A 21,671-nucleotide genomic window follows, 5' to 3' on the forward strand; every position below is an offset into this window, starting at 1 on the left:
GGTCAGCACGCCGGCAGCCGGCAGCCCAGGGGTTCCTCTGGGTCAACGTGCTGCCAGCCCAGGGGTTCCCCTGAGTCAGCGCACTGGCAGCTGGCAGCCCAGGGGTTCCCCTGAGTCAGCGTGCCCGCAGACCAGGGGTTCCCCTGAGTCAGCGCGCCCGCAGCCCAGGGGTTTCCCTGGGTCAGCGCACCACCACCAGCAGCCGGCAGCCCAGGGATTCCCCTGGGTCAGTGTGCCGCCAGCCCAGGGGTTCCCCTGGGTCCAGGGCCGATGCTACCATTTAGGAGGACTAGGCGGTTGCCTCAGGCGTCAGGATTTGAGGGCGCCAAAAAGCGGCGCCCTCCAATTTTTTTTTTGAAGTGTTTGAGCGGCCGCTGCAGCTGGTAGGGAGAGGGAGTCTGAGCTGCCACCAGCAGCCCAGGGATTCCCCTGGATCAGCGCGCCACTGCCGCCAGCCTTGGGGCAGAGGGGAGCTGCTGCAGGGCTGGGGGGGCGCAAGGTGAAGTTTCGCCTAGGGTATGAAACTTCCTTGCACCGGCCCTGTGCACAGGGGCTGCCACTATGCACAGGAGAGGCTTTTTGCATGCAGCTTCCTCACACATCCTTTTGAAGGGCAGTCACAATCAAGCCGCACGCTGCACAACCCAAAACAATGGGAGAAATAGCATTGTACACTGGTTAGGTTAAACTCTTCTACTGTATCCAAACAAAATCCTTCTCCCTTCTGGTCGGGCCACTCATCTGAGTAAGCCAAAGAAGACATTGCCCTTAGTTAATCATAGCAGTGATTACCTAAGGGTAGGCTATTTATTATGATATTAATGAGTAGCTGACATTAATGGTTGAGAAAACTCTCCTAGCTAATTCCCATGATACACTCGTGTCCTGAACATGGTTGTTTACCTTCTGAAATAAATGACTTATGAATTTTTCCCCTCCCCCCCGCATTTCTATCCGTGAAGTCTGCTTTATTCTGGTGTATATGATTTATCAAATCAATCCTTATGCTTTTTCTGTATGTACAGATACAGCTTTATTCTTGATCTTTTGTTGTCTGCCACCTCATCCTCCTTTGCATGGTTCTCTCTGACCAGTTTTAATGAAATTATTTTATTATTTTGAACTATCTGGGTACAAACAGAAGTTTCACACTGATGGTCAAAGACACCATGCCCATATATTGAGAATCCCCAAACAATTTATGTCCACGCAGGACACCCTATTTCCCTTGAAACGCCTCCATTACTCTGAAATATACGAACTACAACACCAGCAGTATTGGAACATTCTTCCACGCTAAGCATCTTGCCCTAAGAATTTTCATCAGGGCTACGATGCCAATTCTATTCTAAATAATTATACGTTAAATAAGGTCATTTTAAATTGCACGTAATATTGCACTGGGTGTGTTCATCTTCAAAAGAAAGGAAGCACAAGAGCTCTGTTGATGTAAAGTCAATGGAACTATGTGCATTTATACTAGCTGGGAACTTGGCCCCAACATTTTCAAATGTCAAACACATAGCTCATTAAGAATTATTTTCATAACAAATGCTGCCTAAGTCATTTGCTTCTAGTTTCTGTCTCCATACCAGTGAATAGTACGTCTATCGTCCTACATGCAACTAGAGTGAAAAGCATTGGGCTCATATGGGTAACTGGGCCAGTAAGAGGCATGGGTAGAGAATTGTACAGTACCACGACTATTAAGGTCTCAATCCTGCAGCCTTTACTCAGGCAAAGCTCCCACTGAAGTCCATGCTAGCCTCAGCAGTGCCTGTGCACATCTATTAAGGACAATGTGGCTGCACAGTTGTCACTGAGGGCAGAATTTGATCTGCAGAATCTTTATTACTGGGGATGATGCACACGAAGGAAAGAACCCAGCTTGACTCTCAGATTCCATGCAGAGTTGGCACGACTGACAGAAAAAAAACCAAATATTTTCACCCTTGTAAACTGAAAAAACTAGATCTAGAAATCACGTTGGGTGTTTTCATCGTCAAACAAACGAGATGTCTTATAATTCTCTTTTTAAATATGTTTTCAACCAGTTTTCCTGGTGCCAAAACAAGGCCCCCCAGTCTATAATTCACAAGATCACTCCTAAGGCCTATTTCTAAGGTAGGGACAATATTCACTGGCCTTCTTTCCTTGAGTATAGAACAGCCATTGAGTTCAAAAGGTCTTGTATCAAGCCCCATGAGAGCAAAACTACATAGAATCATAGACTATCAGGGTTGGAAGGGACCTCAAGAGGTCATCTAGTCCAACCCCCTGCTCAAAGTAGGACCAATTCCCAACTAAATCATCCCAGCCAGGGCTTTGTCAAGCCTGACCTTAAAAACCTCTAAGGAAGGAGAATCCACCACCTCCATAGGTAACCCATTCCAGTGCTTCACCACCCTCCTAGTGAAAAAGTTTTTCCTAATATCCAACCTAAACCTCCCCCACTGCAACTTGAGACCATTTCTCCTTGTTCTGCCATCTGCTACCACTGAGAACAGCCGAGTTCCATCCTCTCTGGAACCCCCTTTCAGGTAGTTGACAGCAGCTATCAAATCTCCCCTCATTCTTCTCTTCTGCAGACTAAACACTCCCACTACTGTGATTATTTTTGAAAGAAAATAAGAGTGGCCATACTGGGTCAGACCAATGGTCCATCTAGCCCAGTACCCTGTCTTCCAATAGTGGCCAGTGCCATATGTTCCAGAGGGAATGAACAGAAAAGGGCAATTTCAAGGGATCTATCCCCCATCATCCAGTCCCAGCTTCTGGCAAGTTTGTTGAAAATATACCAGTGGCTTGAGCCTCATGTATGGTGCACTGGCTCAGAACTTGAGTAATGCAATACTGAGCAAATCCCTGCATTTGTCCATTTTGCAAGTGTGAGTGATGGGATATGAAAATATCAGTTCAGCAATTAACACCAGAACTACTCATTACTCATCTATTTTCAGTTTTTAACTAATAGGAATGATGCCATCTACCTCTCTGGAGGATGATGCTTTCCTCCTGACTGTCCCATAGCACTGGCTAAGGACATCCCAATAGAGGACTTATCCTGCTTGCAATTTACACTGTTCTTTTTTTAAAAAAATATCCTAATAAGAGAAAGATAAATACAAACCTACTTGCCCTTAGATGAGTCTTGCCCTGTGTCCAAGTATATGGCAGCATAAAGCTGTAGCCAACAGTGCCTATGTTTATAAATTAAAAAAGATGCATCGTTTTATGGAACTAGAGTCTGCATACCCTGGTAAATCAGGACCTGATCCTTTGAGGATTCTAGAATCTTGGTGCGGCTCAGCCTCTTATAAGATTAAGTTCTTAACTACAGGGAAACTACATAGTTATACAAAGAAAAAAAAAGTTTTGCTACAATTTTATCATAATTGAGGGGCATTAAATAAGGGTAACATGATTTAGTCTTCAAAAAAGGAGCCTCTGCTTTTAAGCCCTTTCTGAACTTCGATGCAAAGAACAGCATGAATTAATTTAAGACACCATTTCTAACGCACGGGCTTTTCCCATGAAATTCTTCTTAAATGGCATCATGAAGTCTTCAAAATCCAACTCATAAGTAAAGCGCTCACGATGTAATTCCCGCTTTCTTATTAGACTGGCTGTTGTCGCTTCCGGGCTCCAAGTCTGGAAAACAAAGGTAAATAGAATTGTAATAATTAAGCGCTAGTATGTTCTAATTAACTAATAATGCTTATGCAATTGTCTTAACATTTTTATATAGTTTTTTTTTTAAATTAGAAATAATATCAGACAGACACACAATTGGTTATTTAGTTGAATATTTGCTTTATCAGCTGGGAGATTAGTGATTTGAATCCTGACATTCTCCCTGATATAACATTATTTCCAGCCAATTAAGGATGGATTTTTTAAAACACCTAAGGAAGTTAGACACCTAACTTTCATTGACTCCCAATGGGAACTGGAAAACTAATTCACTTATAAGCTTTGGAAAATCCTATCGTGTCCCTTAGACACTTTAAAAAATCCCACCCTAAAAATAGTCTGTATAGTTACAAAATCTCTTCCTCATTCAGTAAAATATTCGTGGGCATCGGAGGGCACATCCAGCATTGCTTCCTGCTTCCATACCTGGCACAACCAAATAGCTTTCCCAGCTGAAAGACGTCATAGTGACAGAGAGTTCCCCAATGTAATTTCCAAATGTCTTCAATAGCTGCCGGAAAGCATATGCCACAGGCTCTTCACTATTGTCGCTTGACAATGAATATTTGATATAGAAAAAAATGGGTGTCCAGCACTCCTGCTGAATAGTCAGTGATGGCAGCAAAATCTGCAGCTTTGTGTGAAAGAGGAGGCCATAGACCTTTATTGCAAATGGAGCATTGTAAGTGAGGACAAATGTTTACAAACATGCTTTGAAAAAGGACTGGGGCCTGACTGTTCTGTCAGTTTGCATGTGCAGCTCCCACAGATTTCACCTGCAACTGATGGATCAACAGGGGTCCTGGTGTGCATATCACCTGTTAATTGTTACGTAACACAGGGATTGCCATTCTAGATCTGAACAGTGACCCATCTAGCCCAGTATCTTGTCATCAACAGTGGCCAGCACCAGCTACTTCAGAGGAAGGTGCAGTCATGGGATAACTTGCCCAAAGGGAAAGTTTCCCCCTAAGCCCCATCAGTTAGAAGTCAGCTTATGCTTGAAGCATGAGGGTTTACAGCCTTTAAAAGTGGTACTTATTTTTAACATACATTTAATATAATTACAGTTGTAACTATGGATCCACATTAAATGTCTAATCCCTTTTTGAATCCTGTTACAATGTTGACCTCAGTGATATCATGTGGCAATGAGTTCCACAGGCTAATTGTAATTTCTTTAATTTATGAAGGAGAGGAGAATGACTAGGGAAAAAAAGTCAGTTGTCTTCAGCAAGGTCTTTTCTTCAAAGATTATTGTTTACAACAGGAAAGTCAAATAAAATAATAACATAATTGAGAAGTAAGTAGAAAGACTCCCTAGAATGGATTTAAGCCAGACAAATGACAGCCCTTTCTTCTTAAGGTACTCTCCCCTCTGTCTCCAAAAGCAGCCATTCTTATAGCCCTTCCCCTTAATAGCTGTAGAAGAGGTGAAGAAAGCTGATCTGGAGTTAACCCCGGTACACTAGGATCATTCCTACACCCTTATACAACTTCATTGTCAACATTGGAAAGCATCTTTCTTAGAGAGAAACCACCTGAATTTTTACAAGGTTGTTGCTCTTTGATCAATTGATCTGTAATTAAAATACTGAAGGCTATTAGCTTCTAGAGTCAGAACAAAATGATTTCTCTTAAGCAGAGCAAGCAAAGTGACACTAGTTACGAAAGCCATGTTTCCAAATCATGCAAATAAAAGTTGTATATTTTTGAGATTTCTGAATATAGTGGGCCAGATTCTGTGCTGGTGTTAATGGGTTCAGCTCCACTGAATTGACTTTGACTTCAATCAAGCTGTAGATATTTACACCAGCAGAAAATACAGGCCTATTGTCATATTCATTTCAGTGTCAAAATGCAGCAGTATGAGGCTCTGCTAATATACTTACTTTTCTGGGTGTGAATGTGATATCAACTTTCTTAGTAGCTCCACTGGTTATTAAAGAATTCAGATGAATAACATTGTCCTTATGGGATTCTTTCTTTTCTTCAAAAATAGATTTTTCTATGATTGGTGGAGGTGGCTGCAAAAGTTTAAGCAGAAGACAAATACATCACCCTTTCAAACACTGTTCATACTAGTTGTTGTAGGATATTGCTTTTACCAGCCAGCCAGATCGATGTGTGCGTGTATCCATTCTAGAAAGGATTTTTATTATTGACCCTTTTTAAAAAAAATGTGTAAGCATTTATATTGGAAATAAAAACGAGGGAAGCATTTTAAGAATCAGGCGGGTGGATGCAGTTCTTGGGAATTTACAGATGAAACATTAACATTTGCAAAAATTGGTTGACAAGTTTAGAAAGCTTGATGCTTTTTCCATGTATCACAAGTATTAACTAGCAAGCCTGCAAAGAAAAAGCCAGTAGGACATCTACACCAGGGGGGTTAACCAGAGTTTGACTTCTAGTCTCAGTCACATTCTCCCTAGGCTGTCAAGGGCAGGACTGCTGTAAGGAAAGCACTTGCAGTCCCAGAGGGAATAACTGCATTACATCTCTAACTAACATCCCCTGGGGCTGATTAAGAAGCAACGCTGATAAACTCAGAAGAAAGTCATGACTGAAAATGCCTGAACTATGATGAAGTTGCTAACGCTGGTGTTTGAATGTTTATTGTGGGGCAAAGATCAGGGACTCAAGGCTCTGGCTGAGGTGCAGAGAACACCCCAGGGAAAAGAACACTCAGAACAGAGGCAGGGTTTGAAAAATATGACTCAAATAGCTCAACATCTGAAGAGGCAGAATATGTAATAACTGCAGACTCACTACTGGAAAAAAAAGTCAAGGGGCTTTATCCAAAGCCCACTTAACTCAATGGAAGTCTTCCTGTAGACTTCAAGGGCTTTGGGTCAGGTCTCCTTTTAACATATCACAATCATGATGACAGTAAAGATTATATGAGGGAAAAGGACATTTCTCTACTTTGTATTTAGGTACCACAGAACACACAATTCCTGGAATATCACACACCAGGCAGGACAGTGGGCTATCCTGCACTAAGATAATTACCCAATCCACAGTTTTAGCTGATGAATGAGTACTACACGAGTTCAAAGCAGCAGGCGAGTGTCATTCAGAAACCACATATTGCAAAGTCCAGACTTTAAACGAAGTAAATACTCTTGGTGAGGCTCAAGTGCTACAATAATACATTTTGATGCCCACAACTTGGATAGCGAATATGTTCCTTGCACATTTTCAGTGGTCAAATCTATTGACACAGCCAAGGCCACGCAAGCACCACAGGGTTCTGGGTACTGACTGTGCGGCTTAGCAGAAAGGAAGGTTGAAGTTGTGGGTAAAGGTCTGACTCTGATGATCTGGGTTCTGTTCATGGCTCTGACACAGACTTCCTGTGTGACCTTTGGAAAGACACCTAACATACTTAGATTGAAAGCTCTTTGGGACAGGAACCGTCTTTTTGTTCGGTGTCTGTACAACGCCTCGCATAATGGGTCCTGGTCCATAAGCAGGGCTACTAGGTACACAGTAATACAACTAATTAATAAACCCTGTGTCTGAGTTCTTCTATCTGTAATGTTCTCCACTCTCCTGGCCCATGCTGCCAGGCTCTTGCTCCCTCTGAATTCTTTACCCTGGCCCTGAAGCAAACTGTAGCTATTCCTGTTCTAATCTGAAGATTAGGCAGAATGCTTCCCACAGCTCCTGCCGGGGCAGAGGGGTTGCACTAAAGAGCTGCAGCTAAACACTGACAATTGAGCTCTTCTTCTGTAACATTCTCCAGATCTGTGGCATCCAGACTGCCCCTCAATCACTACGTCCGCTTGGTACAGACCTCCAGCACACACTCTCAGGGTATCATCCCTCTCACCACGGGTCTGCTCAGAAGCATGCAGACTTTACGAAGAACTAAATTCCAACCCAATCCAGCCTGAACCACCACCAAGATTGCATTTTATAAAGTCTGATCTCTAATAACCTTATCTCATGCTGAATCTTCCAGGATGCTAAATAAGGGTATTGCAAAACTTTTTACAAAATGGAGTCATGTTGGCAAAAAGTGACTTACATGACGCCAGTAGGTAGTGGGTGCGACAGCAGTACCTTACGGGGCACTAGTAACTGTGAGGAGAGTGCTGCTAAACAGGGGTTCAGGGACCAGAGAAACAGAAAAGCAAGCTCAAGTTACCATGGAACTGAAATGCTCCTTATACCATTTGTCTGGGGGCAAGCCACATGGGCTTTTGTTAATATGAAAATAGCACATAGAGGCCTATGCGATGGGCACTGTCCCTGCCCTCAAAGAGTTTACAGTCTAAACAGACAAGCCGTTTTTCAGAGGGGGATCTGCCCAAGGTCATACAAGGAAGCCTGAGTTAGGAGATCGGGGTTCAATCCCAGATACCCAATCCTTAATCCTTTCTCACATTCACCGGTTACAGTGCTAGCGCAGTTTGTGTAAGTATTTTGTAGAGCATCTTTATAGCTTTAGTCTGGAAAATAAATGAAGAAAATGAGCATTTGAGTAACTAGTTGGCAAATCAAATCGCCTCCTGGGCTGTATTTCATTACCCCAGGCTATCTATCATACCTCCTCTTTTGCAGTTTCAGCCTCCCCCCGCGTGGGCTTCGCGGCTGATTTAGGCTTGCCAGCTTTCTTCACTTTCTTCCCTTTATCTGCTTTGGTTTCTGGTGGTTTTGGCAAACGGTCCAGTTTTTCTTGAAGCAGGTCAATTAGTCTAAAGTCAGCGTACGCCTTTGCAATGTCCAAAGTATTTTGGCCTTTTAAAAAAAAGAAAACAAAAAGCAAACGAAGTTCATGATAAGAATCGCTGTCAGTAGCCATAAAAATAAACGGTGGCACTGATCACCATAACTGCATAATTACACTGGAATTCACTGAACTCAATGAGAGATCAAGCCTGCTAACCATGAAACACATAAATTGTGCTCACTCATGCTAGCTGTCTTGCTGACATCAATGGGAATACTTGCAGGAAGGAGTACTAAAGGCACTATTTATGTGACTAAGGGTTTTTAGGATCAAGCCCCTAAACTGTGTGTCACATGTATTATTTGGTTGGTTATTTTGCTTGTAATAGTTTTTGATTTGTTGTTTATATTTGAACTCCCATAGAAGCGAATTCAGCAAGATGCGGACTTTACTTGGAGGCACTCAACACCTCCCAGGAAGCAGTCAGCATATTGTAGGGCCAGGGCTTTAAACCAGGCTAGAGTAGATCTCCACCTTTTTTAAGGCCCCAGATGGAACACCATCATTTTAGAAGTTATTCCTCTGTGGCAAGACTCAGCGGAGCTGAGCACCTGCAGTTCCCAGTGAACTCAGTGGGAATTACAAGGCTCTGGCCTAGAATTGGATAGGGAATGGTTTTGGGAGCCCACAAAAATTTCTAGGATTTGAAAAAAAAAATTCCAGTTTAACACTGGGGGGGGACTGAAATCTTTAGAATTTGTTCCTTTTTTTAAAAAAAAAACAGACACACACCCCTCCCCACATCCAAGAACACCTTATACTCTTGTAGCTAGGACCCTCCACCGGAATCTGAGAAAGACAGTGACTTCAGATCCATCCCAAGTGAGTACTCTAACACCAACCTATTTGGGGGGAAGGGGTTAAGAGGGGGAACACACACCCTTTGACCAAATAGTGCCCCATTGACCTGAGAAACCTTCTCATGCAAGCTTCTGCGAAACCAACCCTTTCTGACAAAAAGTTTCACTTTTGACAAAACTGTTTTTCAACAAGCTATGTTTCCCAAATCAGCTCTACTGAGGGCACTCTGGATCAAGCATTTTATCCCTTTTTGGATGCTCCCATATCTTAAAAAAAAAAACCCAAAACTACAAGATTAAAATTTTCAGTAACAGAAATAAAAGTTTTCATTGTAAATGATGCCAGCTCCATCGATCACAGAACTCCCATATAATCATTGTTTTGGTTGAACAGCTGCTGTGCGCCTCAACCCAGGAATAAAGCCAGACTAGCCAACAATTTTGACATATCACATAATCGTACCTTACAGAAAGTACTAAAACGTTTCACAATAGTTAAAACCAAACAAACCCTAAATATGCACTATAGCTCATGAAGGGAATGGTTTTAAGTTTGTTTAACAATTAGAAAGGGCTAGTATGAGAAGTTTTTCCCCACTACTTTTAAAACTGTTTGTCCACAGAGTGTGATTAGAACAAAGCAGAAGATGCATATACAGAGTCAGATTTTGAAAAGGGCTCAGCTTCCAGCTGCAGACCTAAATAAGGGCCAGATTTCCAGATTGCTCAGCACCCAGCAGTTTGAATGCTCTTTTGAAAATCCAACTACTTATTTAGGCATCAGATGCTTGGCTATTTTGAAAATCTGGCCCACAGTGACGTTTACACTTGGATCGTGTTTTTCCTCTTTTATTCAGAACAAACTTGTCCCCTTACTATTACTTAAACAGCATGAATTAAAGAGGACTTTGAGCCACCTTTGTGGTATTGGCATTTTGGTCTGGTTGGCAGGTAACGCAGCCTTCAGCACAACGTAGAGTGGCCTCCAGGGCTGCTCTAACTACAGCAGCCTGCAATCTGAAGTTGGACAGAATCCCTTTCAAGGAATGAGCTGTGAAGTCTCCCTTCTTGCCCCAGCACATCTTCTATGCCAAGACTTCTAAGGGGACTACTTAGAGCTACTGGCCTTCACCAGAAGAATTGTCCTGTAGCCCTTTTCTGGCTATTGCATGGTGACATAAGAGTGCATAGGGGCCGAAGTATAGGTAGAGAATTCCTTCCCTGGAGTTTGCCAGCTGATAGAGTGACCAGATAGCAAGTGTGAAAAATCGGGACGGGGTGAGGGGTAATAGGAGCCTATATACATCCAAAAATCGGAACTGTCCCTATAAAATCGGGACATCTGGTCACCCTACCAGCTGAGGTCAATGGGGACAAGACTGCATCAATAAGTTGGATCCTCATACCAGCAGATGGCCAAAACACCCAGCCAATATATTTTTAATTTAATAAAGTTTATGTTACTGGGAGTAATTTCTGATGCATGATAGCTATTGGGTACCTCTGCAGAGTGAAGTTAATGAGACTTTCCCACTACATCACGTGAAAACCAAGTAAACTAACAGAGCTGCACTAGATCCCTGTCTCTACTGCTGCTAGAAGGTAATAACTTCTGTATAAATCCAGATAATTTTTGTTGTCACTTTTGCTAAAGCAGAATAATATCTATCCAACTGCTAAACAGGAAGAAGCACATCAAACAAGTGCCACACAAGAATTCAAAGTAAAAACACAATGGCCATTACAGGTGGTCACAATTAAAACCTTTACAATTTTGCTTTACATAACTAGCATTCCCTCATTATTGTACTCACTAATAATGATTTGCAAACCATGGAGCCACTACAGTCCTAGCAGAGTTGTTTTCAATTACCCTCTATTTCATTGCAAAAAACTTTGTTAATCTAGAGTTAAGTTTGAATCTTCACATAAAGAATAAATCAAAACAAAAAAAAACCCCAAACTCTTGAGATTCACTTTTTTCAAAAAGCACAAAACGACACAAATCCTGAATAGGAAGTATCACAATGCCACAATATAAATCCATGGTATGCCCACACCTTGAATACTGCATGCAGTTCTGGTTACCTCATCTCCAAAAAGGTACATTAGAATCAGAAAAGGTGCAGAGAAAGACAACAAAAATGATTAGGGGCATGGAACATTTTCCATAAAGGAGAGATTAAAAAAACTGGGACTGTTCAGTTTAGAAAAGAGATGATTAAGTGATATGATAGAGGTCTATAAAATCACAATTCGTCTGGAGAAAGTGAATAGGGAAGTTCTATTTACCCCTTCATGTAACATAAGAATGAAATTCAGCCAGTGACATTAATAGGCAGCAGGTTTAAAACAAATGCATGCATAAGACACAGTCAATCTATGGTACTCGTTGCCAGGAGATGTTGTGAAGGCCAAAAGTATAGTGGGGTTCAAAAAAGAATGAAAGAAGTCATGGAGAATAGGCATGGCTATTAGGCAAGATGCTCAGGGACAGAACCCCGAGCTCCTGCATCTGACATTGGCCATTATCAGAGATAGGATACTGGGCTAGATGGACAACTGGTCTGACCCAGTATTGCTGTTCTCAATGTTCTCAAAATGTGGGTTCCACATAGTAAAAACGAAAACCCTAAACACTGGGAAATAGGAACATGGCTGCTAAATTTACTCAAGACAACTTTAACTGTATCCCCAGCGCACCATGCTAACAACAACCAGAAATCTAGTACAGTCGGCTCCTCAAAGAACATACCACTTCATTTTATTTCTTTTACAATACGGTCCACTGTCTCAACAAAGCTTATGCGTAACTGAGAAAAACCCCAAACCCTCTACTGCCGTTTTAATCGAAAGTGACCACAAATAATGTGAGTATTTACCTTTTCTGTTTTCCATCTGGACTTTTGCACCAGAATCAATTAAATATTGCACTGAGTCCAGTCTACAGCTCTCAATAGCTCTCATCAGTGGGGTGGCACTGTTGATTGTAACTGCATCGATCGCTGCTCCAGACTTCACAAGCAGTTCAGCAATGTCTTGTTGACCTGCATGGCAGGCATGGTGCAGAGGAGTCCACTTGAAATTGTCAGTTGCATTTACATCAGCCCTGTAAATAAATAAAACATAAGAACATATGAATGGGCATACTGAGTCAGACCAATGGTCCATCTAGCCCAGTGTCCTGTCTTCTGACAGTCAATAGTACCAGATACTTCAGAGCATGGGTTCTCAGACTGGGGGGTCAAGACCCCTTAGGGGGTCATGAGGTTATTACATGGGGGGGTCACAAGATTTCAGCCTCCACCTCAAGCCTCACTTTGCCTCCATCATTTATAAAGGTGTCAAATATATTTAAAAAGTGTTTTTTGCTTATAAGAGGGTTCGCACTCAGAGGCTTGCTATGTGAAAAGGGTCACCAGTACAAAAATTTGATAACCACTGCTTCAGAGGGAATGAACAGACTAGGGCAATTATCAAGTGATCCATCCCCTGTCATCTACTCCCAGATTCAAACCATTTCACCTCTAGGGACAGCCAGAGCATGGGGTTACATCCCTGACCATCTTGATTAAAGGTCTAGAAAACATGACCTATGAGGGAAGATTGAAAGAAACTGGGTTTATTTAGTCTGGAAAAGAGAAGACCGAGAGGGGACATGATAACAGTTTTCAAGCACGTAAAAGGTTGCTACAAGGAGGAGGGAGAAAAAGTGTTCTTCTTAACGTCTGAGGATAGGACAAGAAGCAATGGGCTTAAATTGCAGCAAGGGAGGTTTAGGTTGGACACTAGGAAAAGCATCCTAACTACCAGGGTGGTTAAGTACTGGGATAAATTGCCTAAGGAGGTTGTGGAATCTACATCATTGGAGATTTTTAAGAGCAGATTACACAAACACGTGTCAGGGATGGTCTAGATAATGCTTAGCCCTGCCATAAGCGTAGGGGATTGGACGAGGCGACCTCTCGAGCTCCCTTAGAGTCCTATGATTCCCATTTCGGAAGAGCTGTACGGTGCCTGCTCACATTACTGCGAGAATGCTTCCATAAGGAGGGGAACAACAGGGTTGTCAATGATTCACGTCACTAATCAAACATGTCGCTTTTATTGTGCTGCTACCTTTGGCTACCATTTGGACCACCTGGACTACCACTTCTAACCCTTATGGCTGTGTTTTACATCCTTTAACAGAAGATCAGCATTCTTAGATTCTTTTTACCAGAACAATTCAAGTTGACTGTCACTTTAAAATCTGCCCTGAGTTAAGGGACTGCATGGTGCTCTGCTGCTTCAGAAGCAATGATTCAGGGGAAAGGAATCTGCCACTGAGCTAGACTAAGAGTTTACTTTTCTCATGTGAGTTGACTCAGCTGTGTTGGCTCATTATGGGGAGCAGAGCCACAGCCTCTTCATGTCCCTCAGGGGCCTGCCTCCCTGTACACAGGAAGGGTCGTAGTAGCCCTACAAAGGCTGCGCTCTCTACAGCGTTCAGGATACTGAGCAGGCACTTCACACTCCTGTACGGGCATACAGGGCAAGCCGAGATCTTGCCCCTAATGGAAGAGGAAAAGGAGATGAGATCGGCACTTGCAGTGGGGGTGGGATTCCCAGCTTGAGGAGACATACTTGTGCTAGCTCTGATCAAGTGAGCATGTTAAAAAAACAGAATGTAGGCACAGTAGCATGACTGGCACAAGGTGCTGGCCCCCGAAGTACATACCCAGCTGAGACCTTAGGTATGTACTTGGGACAGCCAGCCCCTCTCACCGCTTGCGCTGCCATGGTGACACCCTATTTTTAAGCATGCTCACTAGCGCATGTCCCTGCAATCTGGAAATCACACCCCCAGCTCCAAGTGTAGATGTACCTGGAGAGGTAGAACAGGCACTTGAGCTGTGGGTAGGAGAAGTAAGAAGTCTGTGAGGGGATGAGGGAGGGAGAGAGGGAGTATGGGTTAAACACAGATCTTACTTCCACTGAAGCCCAAGGTAAAATTTCCATTCAATTCCAAAAGAAGCTGGATCAGGGCCTAAAATGAAGCAGGTCTAAGGGCATGTCTTCACAACACAGTTAGCTCACGTGATCATCCAAGGGTTACTCTTTCCTCAACTCCCATCCACTCACAAAAATGTCCTGATCAAGTTAAATGGTGCTTTAAACCCTAGGATGCAGTGACTTACAGTAACTCATCACCAGATAATTCAACCACACTGTGTAACTGCAGTGTTGTTTTGCAGTGTGGCTGTGTTCACTGGGGCTAGGTTAACTTGAGCTAACTGATGCAGTGAAGACAAGGCCCAAGGGACAGGCCACAATAGATGTGAGGCAGAAACCCTTCAAGGTACTATTTCAGTTCCCCTCCCAATTTAACATTTTCATCTGTTGAATATTCTTCCACACTCAAAGAATTACAGCCTATGGACTCCAAATAGGGATGACAGTGAAGGGAGACATGAAAAGGAAGCTCATTCGATTATCAGATCGCTTCCTTTGATTTTCTTTAGATTTTTCTCAACTGTTTTTTTTTTTAAAGTCAGTGCCCCCGATTTTATTTTGAACTAGTTACATCCTAAAAGGGTTGTGGCTAAGTAGTTTACTACCCAGAGTTTACTACCCAGAGTTCACAGTATGTTAACGGCTGTGTATTGTAGGATCAAATAATACTCATGTTTGCTTTTAACACTAAACAGCATCTCTCTGATTATAAATTGCCAGACCTCTGGCATAAATTAGCGTAGCTCCACTGAAACTAGAGCATCTATGCTGATTTATACAAGCTGATGATCCAACATTGCATGCCTGTACAGCTTTAGGTTAGAAAATTACAGTATTTCTTTAATTATTCAGAGCTAGAAAGAACCAAGATTGGTATTAAAAACTTCACACTGGTGTAATCAGGAGGGCACAGGGGACTGTATTTTCAGCATTGTTTATCCAGTTTATCCTACACAGCAGTACAGCAATGATGGCATGACAGAAGTGAAATGTGCAACTTGAGAGAAAGCATAAGAGTTAAGCTAGCAGAAAGAATACCAATATTTTATTTTACTACAGAACAGAAATAATCAAAATTGCTGCAATATTGTTGACATAGCTGCTTCATAAAATGTGACCTGAATAGTGATTCTGATAATGCCTCTACACTTTCTACATCTTATATTCAGACTTTTCCTTCCTCCTTCTACATTCCCTTCTGGTTAATTTCATTTTTTTTAATATTTCCCCATTCATATTTTTTGCATTTGCTTTTTATTTTACTCATTCCTAATTTATTTATTTTTTACTTTTTGGAAATGAAATTTTACATGCAAAGAACTGAATTAACAGAAATGCAGTGGACTGTCTTCAGTCCAACACAATTAGATCCAGGGATGCAGACACCTGTGTGCAAGCTGAAGTTAATGAGGCCCTGTATGCGTGCAAGGGTCCATCTGTGCAGGACTGGGACCCAGTTGATTGCGGGACACCTCCCTCAGGTGGAGCTCAGAACAGGAGGGGCTCGATCAGCCACTTCTCCTGGTTTCTCACTTCACCTATGTTCCTTCGCAGTTATCAAAGGGGAGAAAGATGCTCCCTCCTGTTTTCAAACAACCCACAAGCTCCTTCCACAATCCTCTCCAAGGCTGCTGCCTTTCAGAAGCCCCACTGCGTGGGTTTACAAGGAGTAAAAAAATGCTGAACTGAAGCATCCATTAGAACATTAGTCCAGGAGCCAATACCGCATGCTTCACAGGAAGATGGCAAGAAACCCCAAAGTTATAAGATGTTTCAGGATAAGTTTCTTCCTAAACCGCTCTGGCCAAAAGGTGACTTTATGCCCTGAAACACAAGGGTTTGCATTCCATCCACACGTCTTTTAAATTCTTTACTAATGTAGTCCTAGATGTTCTTGTAATCTATATAAATGTCTAATCTTTTTTTAAAATCCCACTGAAATCTTGCTCTAAGCGACATCTTGACAATAAGTTCCACAGGCTAATTGAGTGTTATTTGTTTACCAGGTTTAAATTTGCTGGCTTTCAGTGTCTTTGGATAACACTTGATCTTGTCTAAGAAAGTGGGGGAGGGGAAGTACTCAATCATCTCCATTCCATTCATTATTTTATACATCACTATCATTTCCTATTCATCTCCTTTCAGGCATCAATGAGCCACAAGCCTTCCAGTCTCTCTTCATATGCAATATTTTCCATGCCTGCAATTATTCTCTCCATCTGTTCACTGAACCCCCTCTGCTTCTATTTTATCCTTTCAGGGACAAGCTGATGAGATCCGAACAGAGAATTCCAGGGGCGGGCATAACATTGTTTTACACAGGACTTGTATGTTAGCACTGTCTCTTGCTGTATTTTTTTTAATCAGACTGATTTATAATCCTGCTCCAGCAAAACCATGCAAATAAACCACAGCATGCACTGCCGATTTCTGTTCAAACTGCACCATTTTCTAGAACCTTAGATGAACATACAGAACACTTTGTATTCCACTCGATATGGTTTGTTGAAAGACCATGTTATAAAAAGGAGCCCAGTTAGATTCCCATAGCAATATTTTCACCATGTACTGAAATTCTAGCCTGCTGAAAGGTACAAAGCTGACATTTACTATGGCACTTTACCTCTGAATTTCCTGGCTTTGTCTGTTTAAAATCCCCAAATTAACAGTGCTTTACCATGTTACAAGGTCCAAATGTTAAACATAAGGGGCAAAATTTATCCTCACTGTAACCCCATTGAACTCAATGGAGGTTTGATGAAGTCAGTAAAGATTAATTGGCCCAATGAGCGTAACCACTAGACCCCAAGAATGCACAGGCTTAAACATGACCGTAACTTTAGAAATGTCCCATCAGTGTTAATGGGAGTGCTGAAATGCATTAAGCTGCACGAGTTTAAGCCTCTTCAGGACTGGGGCTTGTAGGCAGTATAGGCGTTACTGGAGCCCTACGCAAACTAACAGTAAGAACCAAAGACTGTGAACCAGAGGAAGCCTCTCCTTGGCAAAATTTCAATGCACCAGGTATTAGCTAACACCAAGTAAGTACATTCCAGGCCTGAGAGGATGGTACAGGAACACCCAGAGTTCTCATGTAATTGCATGAACACATTCCCAGGAGATGGTTCAGGGACAGACAGACCCTCGTAAGATACTGAGGGAATGACAGGATAATGGATGAGGATGTTTTGTTAAAACTAGCAGGTGTAAGGTACAAGAAAATAATGAAAAGCATATGGAATGTAATACGGAACTTCTTTATATTGGTGTATAAAAGGAGAAGACAAAGGAGGGGCACCTTTCTGCTGGCCTAGGGGACCGGATCCTAGTGTCCTGATTGAGCTGGTACCATTGTCGCAGGCATACATATAGTGGTGTACCTGTAGCTCCTATGGGGCACTGGAACTGTGCTTTGTCTACAACGAACCTGGCTGAGCACTTCGGCACTGAACCAAGCCCATGGGCTTTATGAACATCGAGATCTGCTGAATCAGCAAGCTGCTGGTGAAGCTGACAGATACAGGAGCACGTACCAACTTCAGCAAGGCTTCACTAACAACAGAGCCTAAGATTCTAAGTAACTTAGGGTGACTAGATGTCCTGATTTTATAGGGGCAGTCCCGATTTTGGGGTCTTTGCTGTCGGGTCCACCTTAAGTAACTGCTCATCCTTGGAAATGGGAATTGCTACATATAGAGAGTAATGCTAATGTAAATGTTGTTGTCTTTAAAAAAAAAAAAAATTTTTTTTAAAAACCCCATCATACTTGTGTGTAGCAATTTTTGCATATAACATAACATACTGCTCTTCTGTTCTCCTCTTCGAACAGACACCCTGTCATGCTCTGGTATAGCCCTACAGTCATTCAGATAAATGCCTAAGGGAACATCTTCCAAATTACTTTAATGAATCATTAACTATCATTCAAAATAAAAATCCTACCTTTTATTATTAAGATTTCCCTAGTGTGTCTGCTGACTACAATCTGCTGCAGAACTTTTAAAGCAGTGAATATATTAGATAGCAGGGTCTGACTACAGCCTTAAGCCTGATCTACTCAGCACACGTCAACCTGCTGAGGCTGTAGATTAGAAGTAATGCTTTTATGCACCAGTTTCATTCACATCTTTGCCTCTAAGGACAGTATGAATCAGGAGATCCAGGATGTATTCACAATTCTGCTACAGACTGCTTGTGTGACCTTGGGCCAGTCACTTAGGCCAACATTTTCAAAAAAGCATCCACTAATTTTGAGTGCCTCCACTTTCGGAATGCCCAATTTGGGACACGCCAAGGCTGACGTTCAGAGGTGCTAAGCACCTGCAGATCCCATTGACTTCCACTGGATATGTAAGTACCTGGCACTTCTGAAAGACCAAATGCTCAGATCCCCTAAATTAACAAACACTCTGAAAATGTTTCAGAGTAGCAGCCATGTTAGCCTGCATCCGCAAAAAGATCAGCAGTACTTGTGGCACCTTAGAGACTAACAAATTTATTTGAGCATAAGCTTGGCTTTAGCCAATTTTGAAGATCACCTTTAAGTGCTTCTGTTTCAAAAACAAGGATCATAATAACAATACCCTACCTCATGGGCGTTATGAAGCTAAATTCATTACTGCTTGCAATGCTTTGATTGTCCAGTGACAAACACTATGCAAATTCTTAAAAATAAAGTTAAATATCTTCATTTTTTTCTTTTGTGTCTAAGTGACTATCAAATATATACACTGTGCAAAAATAACAAAAACAACCCTACTCACAAAAACTTACCCCTTCTCTAGAAGATATTTCACAGCATCCATGTTTCCACTTCCACATGCAGCCATCAAAGGAGTTTTATAATATACATCTCTAACATCCACTGGGACCCCCTCTTCAAATGCTTTTTTCAGTGACACAATGTCTCCTGCTTTAGTAAGATAGTTTATCTTGGTGTAAGTCTTCTCCGGTTCATCAATGTACCACACAGAGTCATCCTGTAAAGGATGTTCAGGGGGGTGATCCCGATGAAAGCGGTTACCATCGGTCACATTCTGATAGGTCTCAATCATGTACATAGGGGTCCCGCCATCTATTCGGCGTGGGCACAAGCTCTCTGGTATGACGCAGATGGGCATTGGAATGGAGAACTTGCCTTTCTTGCCTTTTCCTTTCTTCCCTTTCTTCTTTTTGGGTCCAAAAGATGAAATGAGATAGGCTTTTTGCAAGTATTTGGAACCTTTAAAGAACTCTTCAATGTTAATCCCCCCAGCACGAGACTTATCATGTGCCTGGGCAACGGTTTGTATTAGTTCAGCATCCACAAACTCACACTTCTCCTGAATAATTGATGCAAAGTCATCTTTGCTTATTGTTCCATCCCCTCTGTCCACCACCTCAAATGCCTCACGAAGGGCTGTCTGGTGTTCTAAGGACCAATCGTGCAACCTCATTGCCCAGCGTGGATTGTCTTCCTTCGGTCCAGGTTTGGAGATTTTAGCATGGAGTCGTTCAATTTTGCGCAGTTCCTTTGATGCTGCTTTAAAACCACCTTCTTTGGCAGTCATTCTTGGGGTCTTTGTTAGCAGGTTCTTCCATTTAGGATCACAACCTAAACATACAGAAATCATTTTACTGCAAAAATAAGATGGTGTATAAAACTAGCTGAGTCTTAATTCAGATTTCCCGCAAACTGCTGCAGATAATTATTGACATGGATCTATAATTTTATATTGTCTGGGATCTAGACAGAACTATTAAATTGCACTTTTTAACTAGGGAGTGGGATAATTATTAAACACAAATACTACACTGAAAGTGTTAAAGATTTTACTTAAACCAATAAAAGAAGCCATGAAGAGCACAGCTAAGGTTGAAATACTATTTTTAATTCACCATTCTGTACCCAAGAATTGCAGTTTGGCTATGTATGGTGCCATTATTTAAAATGTTTGGACCTCATGAACAGAGCATGAACAGATTTTGCAGGTTCATGTGGAAATCATGTTAAATTCCAGGTGTGTCACTGAATTTGATTTTAGTCAGTATGACCACAGCTTCTCTGAGGCCAGATCCAATGCATATGGAGATTAAGGGGAGTCATTTGGTTAATTTCAATAGGCTCTGGATCAGTCCCTTTAAGTGACCCAATGATTATTTTCCTATGAAATGTAGAAGTTTCAAAAGCAGCTGTGGGCACTCACTTCTGAAAGAATTAAATCCATCCCAAGTCTAACGGAATATTGTTCCCACCTGTGTATGCCTAAATACTTAGCCCAGCGTAGTTTTAAATGACTCAAATCTACTGAGCATCCACTGCCTCCTTTGAGAATTATTCTTCAGGCTCACAGCCACACAGCTAGGAAAATTTTCCTGACAATCTATATTTGTCAGTGGATTAAATGCTCATTACAAGTGCAATTGTGACAGTTCCGGAAAGTCAAATCCACCATTTATAGAGAAGTGAAATCCTGAATTCAGCACAGAAGACAAGCAAAGATTTGTATGATCTATGTAAATACACAGTTTGTTTACCTCTTTGCCCTATAAATTTGCAGCAATCCGCAAACCCCCCAGCAGCAGCATAATGAAGTGGCGTGTTCCCATTCATAGCAATGAGCCCCACATCTCCATTATAAGCTGAAATAATTCTTAGGATCTAGAAAAGCAAAGTCAATGCATTAAAAACTCTGCACTAAAATGACTGGGATTTGTTTGTTTTTTTAAAAAACTTTAATAATTAAAATTAGGGCTGTTCACTAATCAGAGTTAGAGTGACCAGATGTCCTGACTTTATAGGGACAGTCCTGATATTTGAGGGCTTTTTCTTATATAGAGGCCTATCACCCTCCCCCACCCCCGTCCCAATTTTTCACACGTGCTATCTGGTCACCCTAATCACAGTTAACTCAAATAATTAACTCGAAACAGATTAACTTGATTAAACAATTAATTGTGATTAATCATAGTTTTAATTGCACTGTTACACAATAATAGAATACCAATTTATTATATTATTTTGTTTCTTTACATTTTCAAATATATTGATTTCAACAACAATGCAGAATACAAAGTGTACTGTGCTCGCTTTATAATATTTTTTATTACAAATATTTGAACTGTAAAAAAGATAAAAATACTATTTTTCAATTCACCTCATACAAGTACAAGTAGTGCAATCTTTTTATCATGACAGTGCAACTTACAAATGTAGATTTTTGTTACATAATTCCACTCGAAAACAAAACAATGTAAAACTTTAGAGAAGGGGTAGGTGACCTATGGCATGTGTGCCAAAGGCAGCACGTGAGCTAATTTTCCTTGGCACTCGTACTGCCCGGGTCCTGGCCACCAGTCCAGAGGGTTCTGCATTTTAATTTAATTTTAAATGAAGCGTCTTAAACATTTTTAAAACCTTATTTACTTTACATACAACAATAGTTTAGTTGTATATTATAGAC

General features: G+C 41.6%; 1 protein-coding gene across 1 annotated transcript in view; it reads right to left on the minus strand.

The window, feature by feature from the left end:
- Nucleotides 1-498: 498 nt before the first annotated feature.
- The window catches only part of ANKEF1 (ankyrin repeat and EF-hand domain containing 1), a 28,235-nt gene continuing 7,062 nt past the window's right edge, over nucleotides 499-21,671 (minus strand). The window contains exons 4-9 of the mRNA XM_032800153.2: nucleotides 20,746-20,869; nucleotides 19,003-19,822; nucleotides 12,117-12,343; nucleotides 8,252-8,442; nucleotides 5,586-5,720; nucleotides 499-3,651 (exon numbers count right to left, since the gene is read on the minus strand). Coding sequence (XP_032656044.1) covers nucleotides 3,499-3,651; nucleotides 5,586-5,720; nucleotides 8,252-8,442; nucleotides 12,117-12,343; nucleotides 19,003-19,822; nucleotides 20,746-20,869 — 1,650 coding nt within the window. The 3' untranslated portion in view covers nucleotides 499-3,498. The remainder of the gene's footprint in view (nucleotides 3,652-5,585; nucleotides 5,721-8,251; nucleotides 8,443-12,116; nucleotides 12,344-19,002; nucleotides 19,823-20,745; nucleotides 20,870-21,671) is intronic.

This window comes from Chelonoidis abingdonii, chromosome 3 (genome assembly GCF_003597395.2).
Source record: "Chelonoidis abingdonii isolate Lonesome George chromosome 3, CheloAbing_2.0, whole genome shotgun sequence".
NCBI classification, from domain to species: Eukaryota; Metazoa; Chordata; order Testudines; family Testudinidae; genus Chelonoidis; species Chelonoidis abingdonii.